Source organism: Pogona vitticeps, chromosome 12, assembly GCF_051106095.1.
Source record: "Pogona vitticeps strain Pit_001003342236 chromosome 12, PviZW2.1, whole genome shotgun sequence".
Classification (NCBI taxonomy): domain Eukaryota; kingdom Metazoa; phylum Chordata; class Lepidosauria; order Squamata; family Agamidae; genus Pogona; species Pogona vitticeps.
In genome coordinates, this window is record NC_135794.1 from 9,869,814 (window position 1) to 9,886,284 (window position 16,471).

General features: G+C 43.6%; 1 protein-coding gene across 2 annotated transcripts in view; it reads right to left on the reverse strand.

The window, feature by feature from the left end:
- CCDC33 (coiled-coil domain containing 33) overlaps window positions 1-16,471 on the reverse strand; it is a 219,247-nt gene that overhangs the window by 100,697 nt on the left and 102,079 nt on the right. For both annotated transcript variants that reach the window (XM_078381075.1, XM_072982291.2), the window contains 2 exons: window positions 10,705-10,814; window positions 3,196-3,297 (listed from right to left, as the gene is read on the reverse strand). In XM_078381075.1, coding sequence (XP_078237201.1) covers window positions 3,196-3,297; window positions 10,705-10,814 — 212 coding nt within the window. The remainder of the gene's footprint in view (window positions 1-3,195; window positions 3,298-10,704; window positions 10,815-16,471) is intronic.

The window sequence follows — 16,471 nt, forward strand, 5'->3', positions numbered from 1 at the left end:
TCTAAACGTTTACTGGGAGAGGGCCAGGCATACCTCCACTGGGAGAGGGTTCTCCAAAGCCAGTGCCATCGCGAAGGCAGCCTGACCTCTTGAGGATGACTTCTGGGTCTCCCTCAGAGTGGCTACCTGGAGGAAAACAGCCTGGGAGGATCTGGTGGGTCAGGCAGATTACATTGGGGAGAGATGCTCTCACAAGTAACTTGGTCCCAAACTGTGAAGGGCTTTATACGTAAGCATCAAAACCTTGAACCTGATGGGGGCCAGAACAGGTAACCAGGGGAAACTGTTGCAAAAATTGGGTTCAGTCTCTGAAATATTTTATTTTGTGCAAAACAGCAGATGCACCAGCTCTTGCTGACAGAAAACAATGTGTCTCCCTGTGCAGAAGAGGAAGATTTGGTTTTCTAGTCCCCCTCCCTTCCTGTTTCTGCCATCTGTTACTTGTGTTCAGGTGTGAATTTCAGGCCAGATGGATCTTTCACCTGGAATTAACCCAGTCAACATATTGAAACCATGAGGTCTCCCAGTTCCTCTTTTACATATGATAAGGTACAGAGACAGCAGAGCAGGAAACTGTAGGGATTGTGCTAAAATTCTCACCTATTGAGTGCTCACAAGAGAAATGATCAAATGCAGTGTGACCTTTCTAAATATTTCTACGTATCTCCCAATAGCCATTCTTAATAGGTACAGTACAGTGGTGCCTCGCATTACGACGTTAATTCGTTCCAGCGAAATCACTGTAGAATGAAAACATCGTAAAGCGAAAATAAAAAAGCCATTGAAACGCATTAAAACTTGGTTAATGAGTTCCAGTCGGCTAAGAACTCACTGTCCAGCGAAGATCCTCCATAGGGGCGGCCATTTTGGGGTGCCTATGCAGCGAAAAATAGCTCCTAAACACAGCGGGGAGCCATTTTGAGCACCCGGCTGCCATTTTGAAAACCCGACAATCAGCTGTTTTGATCGTTGGGAAGCGAAAATCGGTTCCTGAAACAGGGAACCAATCATCGCGCAGCAAAATTTCCCCATTCAAAACATTGTTTTGCAATTGCTTTTGCGATTGCAAAAACCTCATCGTAATGCGGATTCGTCGTTAAACGGAGCACCCATCTTGCGAGGCACCACTGTAATTTGAATTCCAATATGCTTTCTTACATAAAATACAGACATTCCCTTAACAGAGATGAGCCAAAATGGAGTGAAGCGATCCAATTTGCTCACACCAGCCACCAGTCTGGCTGCCATGTTTTGGGCCCATCAATGATATTCAGTATTCAGGGCTCAGATGAATGCTGCTGTGACCTATTCAGGCATTATAGAATGTGTTTTATTCAACATGCTTAAGGGAGAGGGCCTAGGCCTGCCCCATTATCATGGTTTTCTTCATGTGATCACCAGTGAGTCCGAAGGAGAGAGCTTCCAGCTTGTATAGAAACCTTCCATCCAAGAAAACCGGGCTACTACCTGTACAGAGAGTCCCCATGGGAGTGGGGAACCTCAGCTTTTTAGTCTCACTGGTGATCACATGGAGAAGGGACAGAGGTGAAGAGTTTCCCTCAAACTGTCTTGAGCAAACTGGATCCTACAATATCTGAATAGGGTTCCACTGCACCAGCATGCTAAGCCCTCCTGTCCCTTGAGGTGGGAGAAACACCACCACTGCCCTCATCTCCTCCGGCACCTGGGCCCATTCCTGCTCTTCTTCCATCCTTGCCTACTGTTGCTCTCCTCCTCCTCCTCATTTTCATTGTCAGCACATTGAAACAGTGGCTACTAAAAACGGCCAGCATGTTTTCAACCTGTATCAGGAGGATCAGCCGAAAGCCCTGGTCCTAGTAGTCGTCGGGCAAGTTTTTACAATCAATCCTATATGCAACCTGATGAAAACGAACATGCTTGCTTGCTTGTTTCTACTGGCCAGTTAGCAGACTCTCTTCTTCCTAGGCTAAGTGATTTCTTCTTTTCCATTACCAAATTAGAATACTTTATTCTTCGTTCTGAGTCATTTGATCCCCATATGACCAAGAGCATGGAAGCGAAATAAAATGCTCCATGCAAGGTGAGCCATGTCTGATCTCCTTGGCTGAGATAGAAATCCATTCTTCTGTTGCCTATTTTATTTTTCTTCCCTCCTCCTACCATCTGATGCCTAGAATCTACAGAAAGCACTGAGTAATTTTGGGTGCCTTTTCTTTCTTTCTTTCTTTCTTTCTTTCTTTCTTTCTTTCTTTCTTTCTTTCTTTCTTTCTTTCTTTCTTTCTTTCTTTCTTTCTTTCTTTCTTTCTTTCTTTCTTTCTTTCTTTCTTTCTTTCTTTCTTTCTTTCTTTCTTTCTTTCTTTCTTTCTTTCTTTCTACTTGAAAGCAGTGCCTGATGGATTATTTGTGTTGGTCAGTGCAGCAGGCGATTGCTGGGCATTTCCTCTATGCCAGCAGTCCCCAACCTTTTTAGCCCCGTGGACCGGCTGAGGAAGGCAGGGCACCCCCCTGCGCTCGTGCTCATGTGCGAAGGAGAGCTCTCTCGCTCGTGTGCATGCACAAAGGGTGATGCAGCATTCATTCAGGCAAGCTCGCACGCAGGTGCAAACGGGCTGTGTGGAGGGAAGTGCATGAGGGGGTGGGGGGTGAGGTCTCTCTCCACAGCCCGGTCCAGCTCAGGCCATGGACCAGCACCAGGCCACAGACCGGTGGTTGGGGACCTCTGCTCTATGCAGTCCAATCCCTGGGGTACTGCACTTACTGTTGTTCAGCAAAGAGGTTTCAAAGATATTCCTGCTGCTAATACAAAGTTCACCCATATGTTTTAAAACATGACAGCCATTTTGAATCAGCCAGCCCCCTCTGCCCAATAATTAATGCTGCTTGCATTAATACCTTTAAATTAAGTAAGGACATATGTGAGCAACCAACCAACCAAAACAGGGGGAAAAGGGGAGCCTGCAGTGATGGTACGTTAAGCCAGGGAGGTGGGCAGCTGAGGCCCGAACGGAAGGAACTGTGTGGTTTCCTGCCCTTGCATCCAGCCATCTGATATGCTTGCCTCATGCTGCCTAATGGCAGGGCCGGCTCTGCTCAGCCACTCGTGTAGCACTGCTCCCCCACATTGCACTGTCCCGCCAAAACATCCCACAATGTTTCTAAAACTCACTAACTTTACCTTGACTGCCCCACTTGAGAAACTGGAATAGATCTTACCTCCAAGCCTGTGTAATTCACTCCCCCATAACGTGGGATGAGACTGCGCTTACGGACGATGGTCGCATACAGTTTTGTCCCAGTCGGGTCCTTTTTCCGAGGCTGTTTGAGAGGAAGAATAGAGTTGCAAAGTGAAAAGAGAGCAGAAAGCAGACATTACACAGAAACCCATAAAAATATTCATTAAAATGCACAAAGAAAAGCAGGCCACAAATCACACAATCTCCGGTCACTATGTGAGCACCTAGAAAACAATGCAATCATAACTAGAAGCCAACACAGATTTGTCAAGAACAAATACTGTCAGAATAACTTGATTTCATTTTTTGATCAGGTAAGCTCCCTGATAGACAGAGGGGATGCTGTAGACATAGCATATCTTGACTTCAGCAAAGCTTTTGACAAAGTGTCCCATGGTATCCTGATTAGCAAGCTAACTAGATGTGGGCTGTCTAACACTACTGTCAGATGGATACACAGTTGGCTAATCATACTCAGGGGAGATAATTGGCCAACTGTGGAAACTGGGTGGAAATATCAAGTGGGGTACCCCAGAGCTCAGTCCTGGGCCCTCTGCTCTTCAGCATTTTTATTAATGACCTGGATGACGGAGTTCAGGAAATGCTAATCAATTTGGTGCATGACAGAAAACTGGGTGGAGTAACTAATATCCTGGAAGACAGAAACAAAATTCAAAATGATCTTGATAGGCTTGAGCACTGGGCTGAAAACAGCAGAATGAAATTCAACAGGGATAGGTGCAAAGTACCAGAGTGCAGGATACACAACAATTGGCTCAAATTATGGGAAGCCAGATTTCGATTGAATATCAGGAAAATTGTCCTAATTGTTAGAGCGGTGTGACAACGGAACCAGTTACCTTAAGAGGTGGTGAGCACTCCAACACTGGAGGCATTCAAGAGAAATTTAGACAACCACCCGGCAGACATCCTTTGATTTGTACTTCTGCACTGAGCAGGGAGTTGGACTTGATGGCCTTATAGGCTCCTTTCAGCATCACTATTCTATGCTTCTATGAAACGAAACTCTTTCCTATTTATAAACTGTGTGGATAGCTCTGTGGTGGCCCCAAACAGCCGTAAAGCAGGGATTGGTAATTAAAGCTCACATTCCCCTAGAGAGATCTGTCTAGAAAGATCAATATCATTAATCTTTGCTGCTTGGCATTTCAAGATTTTACAACTCATCAAAACCTGGCTGCTGCCACCATTTTATTCACTCTTTAGGAAAAGTAAAAACAGGGTTTGCATACATGAAGAGAAAGAAAAAAGAATTAAGAGCCACAGTTAGAGTCTTATTTATTAAAGGCATCAGCTAGGGGTCATTTGGGGTGGAGGGCACAGGGAGCCCCTGTGCCAAAATTGCATCACATATAGTGAGCAAGGCCAAACTTCTTCCCTCATCATACATTCCCTGAACACACAGCACAGGTTAATAGAATAACTTTTCATGACTTGTTGTAACACTTGCTGGCCACCGGAGCTAGTTTTAAGACGATCCCCAGGAAATGAAGACAAGCTCCAGGCTTACTTACAAGGAGACAGGTTTATTGGGTACCTTGCAACACACAAGTGTTCCTAATGAATTGGAATTTATCTCAACATTTACTTCTGTCATACTATCGTAGCACCATTGAGAGTGTCCTAACCTATGGCATTCTGGCATGGTTTGGGAGTAGCTCTGTAGCGGACAAAAAAGCTCTACAGAGAACCATTAATATTGCCCAGAATATCATCGGGCTCCAGCTACCAACCCTGGATTACATCTTCACATCCCGCTGTCTGAGGAAATCACATAGCATCCTGAGAGACTCTTCCCATCCTGCTTATAACTTTTTTGAACTGTTGCCATCTGGCAGAAGATATAGAACAATTAAGACTCGGACCACACGTTCTCTGAATAGTTTTTATCCCAGAGCTATAATTGCAATTAATAATGAGCTTAAAGACCACCAGTAGTGAATAGTTAGTTGGACTGTGTTACTTGGCCTGTGGTGTAGATGTTTGTATTTTTAGTGGGGGACTTTTAGTGGGTGGGGAGTGTTTGGGGAATTTTATGTGTGTGCATGTGTCTGGTCTCTGGGTGTCTGTGAATTTCGTTGTATGTGTATATACTTACAATGACAATAAATTATTATTATTATTATTATTATTATTATTATTATTATTATTATTATTATTATTATTATTATTATTATTATTATTATTATTATTATTATTATTAGTAGTAGTAGTAGTAGTAGTAGTAGTAGTAGTAGTAGTAGTAGTAGAATGGATGAAGGCATGGATCAGAAGCCAGTGCAAGTAGTCTGAGCACCCAATGAGTAAAACGATCCCAATCTTTATGCAGTAAGATCCCCATATCCACAGGAGATTTGTATCCTCCATGGATACTGAAAACCGTGGATAATAGCAATCTCTCTCTCTCTCTCTTTCTCTCTCTCTCTCTCTCTCTCTCTGTGTGTGTGTGTTCATAACAGAGTTTCTCCTTCCCTCTAATGGCTGGTTCTGGTAATACATGTGACAGTTTTTTCTGGATTTTTTTTCTTTTAATTTTTTAAAATATTTTCAGACCATGAATAAGTGAATCAGTAAATACTGATCTCGTGGATAATGGGGTCCTACTGGGCATTTTTCACTGTTTACACCAGGAGGTTGCTACTGGGTAATGCATCGTTACTATACCATGCACTGAAGAGTGATACTGGCATATGAATTACTCCTGTACCAATGCTTTGCCATTATAAGCTCAGGTATGCACAGCTGAAGTAAATAAGCTTATTAGTGGTGTAGGATAAGTAGCATCTGCCTCCAGCTACCTTCCTATTCCCAAAATGTAACGCAGCGTTCACATTTTTTCTCCATCTCTAAATCTTGGGAACATTGGAACAGCTTTAACTACAGAAAATGGAGAACAGAAATCAAAATGGAAACAGACAGCTCCTCTAAATGTAGGCTACGACACTTGTATATATATGCTAACCCTTCCAAGCTTTGACAATAGTACACCAAAGAAAAAGTACAAAGACAAGGAAATGTTGGGTGGAAAGAAAACACTCTTGAAAACCTAGGAGTCCCGGATTGGACACTGTTCCCAGTATCTCCTGCAACTGTTTGTGTTTTTGCAGGCACCGCTTGCTCCTTTCACTGCCAGGAAGGAAAATAGCAACATTGGAAGCTAGTTTATACTGAGTCTGACAGTTGCTCCATCTGGCCCAGTTTTGTCAGCTCTGACTGGCAGCAGTTCTCCAGGGTTGCAGGATAGATTTGTCAGCTAGAGGAAGCCAAAGATTCTGACACTGGGGGATGGGGGGGAACAGTAAATCTGCTCTGGTTTTTCGCCTGAGCTTCAAAGAAGCTACCCAAGGTGGTGAACCTATTTTGAGGGTAGCGTTCAGAACTCTGGATAGCTCCTCTTCAGTTCAGACTAAAGTCTAGAATTGGTTCATTTACTCCCCCCCACCAATATTAGAATCACCAGCTTCTGCTGTTATCGGCCCCACCTAGAGAAGGAACCTAGGAATTTGAGCATGCAAAATGTTGACTTATGCCTTGGACAAGTCCCAACTCAACAGCTTCCCAGGCTGCAAACTAAAGTTCAGTTCAATAACTGGCTGTAAAATATGGGCAACCATTCAGGGTCACAAATGCAAAGAATCACACTGAGAACTAATGGCAGAGCCTCCAGCATCTACAAACAGACTTCTAAGTCTAAGACAGCTAATCATTACGGTCTCATCAATACATGCCCATTCCTTTAAAAAAAACTACTCAATGTGCAAATGAGTGGAATGGCATAAAGAATAAAGGTCAGTGTTTGTTAATGTTTTGGATGCAGGAAGAGAAAGCTGCTGGGCCTTGCTACATTAGGCACACTGTGAGACCTTCTATCTAAACGGAAAAAGCTTCTTATCTATGGACATTAGGACTGCATAGAGGTGATTGATTGAACCACATATGGAGCCACTCTTTTACATTCCATCAAAAGGTCTTGAAAGCATGTCACAAAGTTTATTTGGTTTATTACATAGTCTTAGACAAAAAAAAAAAAACTTTCCCTGGCTTAACCCCCACGCCCGCTCGCCCTGGCCCAGCTGGTCCAAGTACCTGAAACCGACATCAACAGTATGGAACCCATTTCTTAATGGGATGTTTGGGGAACCCTTTATTCATTTTTCTGGTTTGCAGCTTTCTCCTGAGTAGTTTTAGGCATCTGTAAAACTACATGTCTTCTTTCTGTTTTGTTTTGTTTTGTTTTGTTTAAATGTTCAGTAAATGTTCAGCAAGCTAATATTGTCCCCTCATTTCTCTGTGGCCGATTTTGATCAGCATTCACTGCCCAAGTTTGTTATTAAAAGGATAAAATATGGCTATCGCCAAGTTGTCCCACCAGTGTTTTAGGCATCTAGCTGCAGAGCCAGAGGTTGGTTGGGGGTTCGAATCCCCACTGTGCCTCCCTGAGAGGAGCTGCACTCAGTGATCCATAGGGTCTCTTCCAGATCTGCAGTTCTATGATGATGATGATGATCTCTTTTTCCCCTTTTCTCAATCCAAACATACATATATGTTCGTTCAATGTGCTTCTGTTCTGTCCATTTGTCAGAGTTCTGAAAATTTCCCCATTAGCTGCTCAGGCAGAAGAGCAAACCAAAGGTTAGGCTACTTTTTAAGCTGCCTCGATCCATGATCTGAGCCAAAACGGGAACCAGACTGGGCAGCCTGTGTTGGTCTGCACAGACCTACAGCTGGTTGAGGTCCACAAACCGGAGCGTCTTTTGGCTGAGATCTATGGCCAGAGAGGCCAGTGAAAGGCTTGTGATCTTTCAAATCCTTGCCAGTCTTTCACTTTCTTCTGCTGTCTTTTCATGGAAGTGCATCAAAGTCTTTCTAGAGGAGGGGTAGGCAAGCATGGAAAATCTAGAGGGCTGAATCTACCCCATTTTACACACACACACACACACACACACACACACGCACGCACGCACGCACGCACACACACACACGCACGCACGCACGCACACACACACACACACACACACACACACCTACCTCTGATTGCTACCCCATCCCCTCTCTTACCCCCCCTTCTTAAAATGAAAGTGTCAGGAAGTTCACTTCTAGTTTTGGAGGAAGGGAGGAAAAAGAGGAGGGGAAGTGGGGAGGGAGAGGATGCTATGACAGATGTTTAAAATACGTGGCATGACCTCCATACCTGACATAGTCTTGAAATACAGAAGACCACTCTTTTTTTGGTGATGGGAGATCTGGGATGCCCAAGACAGCCCAGATGTGGCCTGCAGTCCACACAAAGCCCAATCTTATTTTAGATTCTGGACCTGGACTACCTTGATTAGTAGTTCCCAAACTTTGGTCCCCAGATGTTGGCCCACAGCTCCCAAAGCCACTTGCCTTTTGCCACACTGGCAAAGGTTTTTAGGAGTCATCATCCATCCACACCATTTGGGAGGCCACTTTGGAGAAAACTGCTTTAGATGGTATTGTGTTCCTTGCACTAAGCCAAGAGTGAGAGTGTGTGTTTGGAGACCCTGACGTTCATCTTACAGAGCAGAACTCTGGATGGCACCACCAGTCTCAGCAAAGAAGAACATGTTAGCATTAAAAACATCTTTTGCAAGATGATTATTTTCAAGATTGGGGTAGAGAGAGAGAAAAATCACATTTCTGTCTCTTTTAAAGAGCCCCCAGAAGAATTAGCCCATTTCTTTAAGCTCATTTCTCTGGCTTGTGAGGCTTTCAAAATCCAAAATATTTTCTCCGTACGGATTATCACGGTTACATAAAGATTTCCTTTGCCTGACCTCACTGAACTTCATTCAAATGGTTCTTGCGTAAGACCAGCTGTTGTTCGTAAGCCTGGAATTGAGAGGAGAAGTCCACCTACTTAGAGAAAGCGCATGGTGTTCTCTCCTCAGGTGAAAGAGCCACCTCAGAATGCAGAAGGGTGGTGGCACACTTAAAAGGTTCCCCTGTGTGAAACATGCCCAATAAATGGAAAACTAGCAAGTGGGGGAGGGGAGATAAATCAGAACTCTTCCCCCTTGGATATGTTCCCATGGTCATGTTCATGAAGGAAGGTTTTGAAGCACTGGCACCCATGTTGATCCGTATTGCCAAGCCACTTTCAGCAGCATTCATCAGGATGAGACTGCTTTTTTGTAAAGCTAATGGCTCTTCATTGCTCACTGAAGACCACACTGCTCCTGAAATTTTGTGTGGAACATCACACAGTAATACGCCGGCAGTGAGAAAATGGACCTCATCCCCTCAGTTATTTTGAGGATAGCAGCTTGTGCTCAAAAGGGATAGAGAAGATTGGGCGGGAGATCACACCATAGTTTCTGATCAAAAAATCCTAGTGGTTGGACCTTTGAGCTGTAGCTTCACTATAACACTCCCTCTGGTAATTTGTTTTTTTTCTTCTGTGTATAAAGGTAAAGGTTCCCCTTGACAATTTTTGTCCAGTCGTGTTCAACTCTAGGGGGCGGTGCTCATCCCCCTTTCCAAGCCATAGAGCCAGCGTTTTGTCCAAAGACAATCTTCCATGGTCACATGGCCAGTGCGACTTAGACACGGAACGCTGTTACCTTCCCACCGAGGTGATCCCTATTGATCTACTCGCATTTACATGCTTTCGAACCGCTAGGTCGGCGGGAGCTGGGACAAGCGATGGGAGCTCACTCCGTCGCGTGGATTCGATCTTACGACTGCTTGGTCTTCTGACCCTGCAGCACAGGCTTCTGTGTATACATACTGTAAAACCTTATCAGTTCAATGCAGCCCTATTATGTCCCTTATACTACTGGCAGGAACATAAGCAAGGAATGGTATCAATTGTTCAGGTTTCACCACCAGGGCCTGCAGTTCCCCACCTCTGCTCTGTACAAATGTGAACCTGAACTTCACATTTTAACATGTTTCTGAAATGCAGAAAGGAACCGTTGAGCTTTGAATTCCATCATTCACGGGGTGCCATCACTCAGAAGGCCCTGTCCTGCAAACATACCTGCTATATCTTGGATTTTGGAAAGAAGCAAAACAGTGCATCCTCCAGAGGCCAAAGCAGGTGAAACAACCTAATAGAGGTAGGGCTTTATAGCTGGGTAAGCAATCTCCCATCTGTGGACTTTATTCCCAATTGTTTTTTTAATCTACTAAGGATCCCTGAAAACATAGTAAAATTGTCTTTCATTGCCCCCAGAGACATAAGATAATTATTTGAAGCTTTTTGAAAAACAAAATTGGGGGAATAAGGTTGCAGGAGGGACATAGAGGTAGCCCATGGAATTAAGCATATGGTCCCTGCATTTATGCATGTGAACATCCACCTACATTCTATCCTGGTGGTGTCTCATGAAGGCTACACAGCTGACCATTTCTGAATCTCCCATGGGTTCTTCGTAAAGGCAAGCAGGTAGACAGTGCCAGATTAATTCACTCTTTAGAGAGTAGATTACATGCAAAGACTCACCAGCAGTAAAGCGCAATGATAGTGATGGAAAGGGTGCAGGTACTTCACAGGTATATTGTATTTGGCTAAGATCTCTTTGGTGTCTTTGTCAGCTACAGTCAAGGTTACATCTAGAAATAAGAGAAACAACAGGAAATGCTATCAGCATGCATTACAAAAGTGCCTGGTGACAAAAGTGCACAGAGAAACAAGTGAGCTGTGTCCAGATCTCTCCATATTCATTCATTTAACCATTCTTCAAATCAATGCTCTCCAGATTTGTTTGACTTCATCTCCATTCTCTTGGCTGGAAATGATCCCAAACTAGGATTGCTCTTTTGTTTAAAAATTTGGAGCACTGGATAGGTTATTTGCCTCTTATTTAACAAGGAGCTGGTTCTTCTATAACTACTTTTGTGTGTGTGTGTGTTTGCATCTCAGCTCTTTCTCTTGCTCTGAAATGGAGGTAGTATCACAGGGCTTGTAGTCCAATTATAGATGAAAAAGACTTAAGTGAACTGCTTGTTCTCATCTAGGCTATCTCGACATGGTGAGGTACCGTCATAAGAAATTTTCAAATTTGGTGAGATTACAGTTCAAATAGCCTCATTTTTCTTAGCTGTTTGGAAGTTGAAATACAAGGGTAAATTAATATGTGGCTTATGGTATCCAGGTCAGATACACCAATCCTTATTTTCTATGACGTCCAAGGAGGTAGCCATGTTTATTGACATCTGTCAATGCCAGTACTTATCCACATTTGATTTCATCTTGACCTTGGTCCCGAAAATCTCATCCTCTTCAGCTACTTATATCTGAACTTCTTAGTGATAAACACATGCATCTGATGAAGTGATCTACCGTCCTCAAAACCTTCCTGGGGAACATATGCAGCCTCTTCCCCCAACTCCTCAGAATCCCACAGCCAAAGGAGTGCTAATAGTGTTGTTTCAAGTTGCTATTTCTGTCCTTGAGGAATCTTGAAGTGATGGGTTTTGCTCTATGGAGGTTCAGAGAATTCCCTACACCCCCCAAATGCCAAAAACCACAAATCAAAACTGAAATAGCTGTCTGGGCATTCTGTTTTTTTTTTCCCATGAGGGGAAGGATCAATTTCAGCTTTTGGGGGCCAAGTAATGCCTATGGTGGGAGATGGGACAGAAATTTGGCCCCCAGCCCTATTGAAGTTGCCCATCTATGTTTTAAACCCATGGGAAGATGCCTCATGTTCATCTAATAGTGTGCTTTATTCTTGGTGCTGAATTTTGTTTCATTTAGGGAAACAAGAAGGTGTAATACATACTGGTTTCTTGTTGTGTGTGTGTGTTTGATTCAAGATGCCTAAATATTGCGTCCCGAATAAACAATCTTGTTGTACTTAGAAAGCTGTGATGTTAAGGCAGAAAATGAACCACCCCCACCACTCCTTGAAACAAGATAAAGAGATTTTCTAGGAAGGGCTGCCTTTAGAAGAGATTGTTTCCAATCGGTTCAACCATCAAACAAACAGAATGATAATCAAGCACTACTAATTCTCCTGCTGTACCCATTCCACTTAGATGTTACATTTCTTGTTAAATAAAGTGCATGAAAAAGTCAGCAGTCTTTGGCCAGACCAAAGACCTTAAAGCAATCATTGGCTTTTCCTAATTCTGGGGTAGGGAACATGTGGCCATCCAGATATTTTGGCCTATAGCTCTAATCAGCCCCATTCATCATGATCAACGATAAAACAAAGCAGGAATTGTCATCTAAAATATCCAGATGGCCAAAGATTCTTCAATATTGCCCACATGGATCTGATTTCAAGATGTTTAGGAGGTGAAACCTTTGTGGAGTTGTGCAGGGAAGCGGTGGTGTCTGTCTCTCTGTGTGTAAAGGTGTGTTATGGAGGGAATGACATTAGCTTCTTCTTAGAACTAGGAAAAGTTACTTTGGGGATCATAAATTCCATGACTATGTTGGCTGAGAGATTCTGTAACTGTAGTCCAACACAGAGACACCACTGAGACACAGAAACAGGTACACCTTTTTCTAACACCTCTCCAGCTACTTTGATGGTGGTGTCAACAGGGGGGAAGTTCCACCTTCATACTTCTTCCTCAGCATGCTTTAAGAATAATACTGCTAACGTCATGGCCAAAATGGAATGAGTGTGGCTAAGAGTGCACAGGACTCTTGGAGTCTAAAGAAACTAGACCCTGCTTTGTCAGCAAAGTGGAAACGTACCAGACTGTGTAGAAATAGTTACCAGAGATGAGAAAAACATTTTTACTAGAGATGGCCTTGGCAGAGACAAAAGGGAAGTGAAAGGTGAAGACCTTTGAACAGCAACAGCAGATATGCAATGCACTGACCCACCACCAATGGACAGGAAAAGAGGAATTATCCCAGTTGAGTTGGAGGGGAACGCCCAGCGCCAGCATGGCTATAAAGCAGTGGTGAAGAAAAGCCCCATTCTTCTATTCCTCTCGGCCAGTCTGAGATGGTTCCAAACCCCCTCTTATTGACTGATCATCTGTGAGCTAGGGCTGGGTAAGTGTGCATGTGTATGGGAGTGAAGACTTGCTGCTTATTGCTTAGAACTGAGTGTTGTTCGAATCTATAAAATATAAACAAAACCACTCTACTTGTGTCATCATGTGTCATACTCCTTTCTAGTCCTTGCCACTAACATCATTTACTTCCAAGGCATGCCAGAGAAAATACCAGAGTGACAGTCAGATCTCTGATTAGTCAGTTGCCATGAGTCAGAGGCTTGGGCTGACCCAAGATATTTTGCTACCTGAGGCAGAGCCATGAAGGACACATTCCCCACCCCACATTCTCATCAAGAAAAGATCCATAGGACTGTAAACCAGTCAAGAAAATCCCATAAGCACACCACGTTCTCACTGCCAATAAAAACAGAATTTAAAAGTAAGAGTAACTATGAGAGGACAGGAGGGGCGGACCAAAAAGGACAGTTGAAGAGTTAGTTAGATAGTTAGGCAGACAGTTAGGGAAGAGAGTTGAAGAAAAGAGGTTGCAGATAGGGGATTGAAGAGAGAGTTAGGATATTGTATTGAGAAAGTTAAGAGAGATTAAGTAGATAGTCAAAGAGTATTGTAAAAGTAAATAAGAACACATACAAACCCAAGTGAAAGCAAATGATATTTAATGAATAATTCTAAACATCTGTGATTTCTCCTGTGATTTACATAACAACTATATTATCAATAAATCTGTTGTTTTGGCAGCACGTGTCTTAGATTTCTTTATTTGGTATTGAGGGAATAATACCTGGTGGTAGCATGAAGTGAGGACAAGCATCCAGAGGGTGGACTTGTGGTTTTAGGGAAAATAAAACAAAGGACACAGTGTGTACGTCACACTGACTTTTTTTTTGCCCTGAAGTAAAGCCAGACCACGCATAGGTCTGATCTGATTTGGAAGTGTGGAATCAAGAAAAATTGTTTGCTTTGTGTCTTATAACCCTCTCCATTAGGGGTGTGCACTGGATTCAAAGAAATCCAAAATTACAAACCAAATCAGTCTGGTTCAGACCAATTTATATGAGGTCTCCATTGAAGCAGGATGGCCAAATTCAGCTTTGAGGGTGAAGAAAAATTAATTTACAAATCGATTTGTGTCTGGAGCAGAGTTCAAATCACTTCAGCCATCTGCTTTTCTCTCTTTTATAAAAATGTTTAAAGAAAACCCTCCTGCCTGAAAATCCTGCAGATTGAGTCGTCTGTTATCAGGGCTTATTGTGTCTCCACATTTTGTACATATCTGTGTAAACACACAGCAAGTTATAACTGTCTTAGTTTTCCAATAGAAGTCAACGGGGAGATCTTTGGCCCTCACGGTCTTTGGGCTTTCAGGTCCCAGAAGCCCTTGCCAGTCGGGCCACAGAGATTCAGGCAACTGTGGTCTCCTAAACATTGACTTGAATTTGAGACAGACCTCCGCTCGGATGGGGCATGAATCCACCAAACTGGAATACATTCTACAGTTCCATATTTCACTCCATCTCAGACAGGAGGGACCTACATACAGGCTCTGGTCTCCATGCCACTGCTCATCCGTCTTGAAAAAACAAAGCAACCCTTTTCTTCGGTACCATCTTTTCCTTTGTCGTTATCCTTTGTCCCTCAAGTCATCAGGACAAAAGGGGGAGGCAGCCCTTGCTTGTGTGACAGACTCAGCGAGCCAAGAATAGAACCTCGTTTTCTTGTTCATTAACAGCTACTTGCTTCCTTCCTGACCGCCTCAGTGAAGGGAGGGGAATCACCACAGCAACCAGGACTGAGTCGGCCCCTGAAAAGCAGTAGCTATTCTGCCAACCCAGGAGCACATTTCCCTTCTCCCTCCCTCCCGTTTTCTAGCCTTGATGCCAGAAGGAACACAAGCTGCTCGGTAACTTCGGTTACACACCGGGATATCTCGGCAATGTTGGCTGCACCCCATGAATTATTACACTTCCCTTAAAGAAGAAATTAATGTAACTCTGCTCAGCAGCTCACCTCATCCTTTCCCTTGGCCTAAAAACAGAGCCTCTTTGTACGCCAGAATAATGTAACTCTTTCTGTGCCAGAGACAAGCCTGTTTTCTTCAGTGCAATAAAGCATGAAACGCTGCAAGAAATTTGGGGAAGTCTTTTCTTTTAAAGTAGGTTAGGTATTAGAAGTGAGCTGATGTGCCCCTCCCTGATTGACCCCTAAAGGGTTGTTTAATGGGTTTGTGCTTTTTAATGTTGTGCATTTTTAAATACCTGTACACAAACCACCCCAGGTGTGGAGAGACTGATATTCATCAAGGTAAACCTTCCCTTGTTGGGCTTCCCCTCATTAAACCCGAAGAGAATAGGGTCTCAACGACAGCCTCTTTGCTACCACAATGCCTGCCTGCCTGCCTGAGGTCCTACTAGCTCACCATATCATCTGCCTGCCCACCTGCCCGTTGGTCCCAATGCTTATCTCTTGCCTTTCCAGGCCAAAATGTGAACTCAAGTCTCCAAATGGTCTTCTCGGGCCAAATTCTGAAGTCAAAAAGCCCATTTCCTGACTTCTCAAGCCCAGACCTCTGCACTCAAGCCTCCAAATCCTGAAGTCAAACCCTCTGCCCTACACCCATGTAGCAGATTTCTGCCACTACACTACCAATGTAATAAAAAAGCCTGCCTGTGCCAATGTCCCTCCCCACACTATCCCAGAAGAATCACATGGGTATTTGAGGTCCCTGAATCCCACCTTAGTGCCTGGGGGCATACTCTGCCAAAATATCATACAATCATCTTAGGGTCAGAAGGGACCTTGGAGGTCTTCTAGTCCAACTCCCTGCCCAAGGCAGGAGACCTCATACCATCCACAAGACGTCATAACAATGCCAAATGTCTCAGTGCCTGCTGGGGGCCAACCCTGCCCAAATGCCCAACTTCTCCATGCCTGGAGGCAAACCAAACTACCTCTATGCCATCTGTCTCTGTGCCTGGAATCTTCTGTGGACCAAGCTAGTGAATAACAGAACAGAATAACATTTTATTGACATTGCATGTGCAACGAAATCACCAGAGTGCTGTCCAGACAGTGCATCACTCATTCAGCTAAAACTCCATGTAAACACCTTACAAAATTCCAACATAATACAACAGCAACAAAATACATTCACATGCAAACCCTACAATCAAATCAAATTAAATCTTAACTGAACTTAGCAAAGTCGCCGCCCTTGGATGAAAACTATTTTTAAATCAATTTCTCCTTGTTTTAATAATGGAGCGACTGGTGCACTGTCCCTGGGAGCC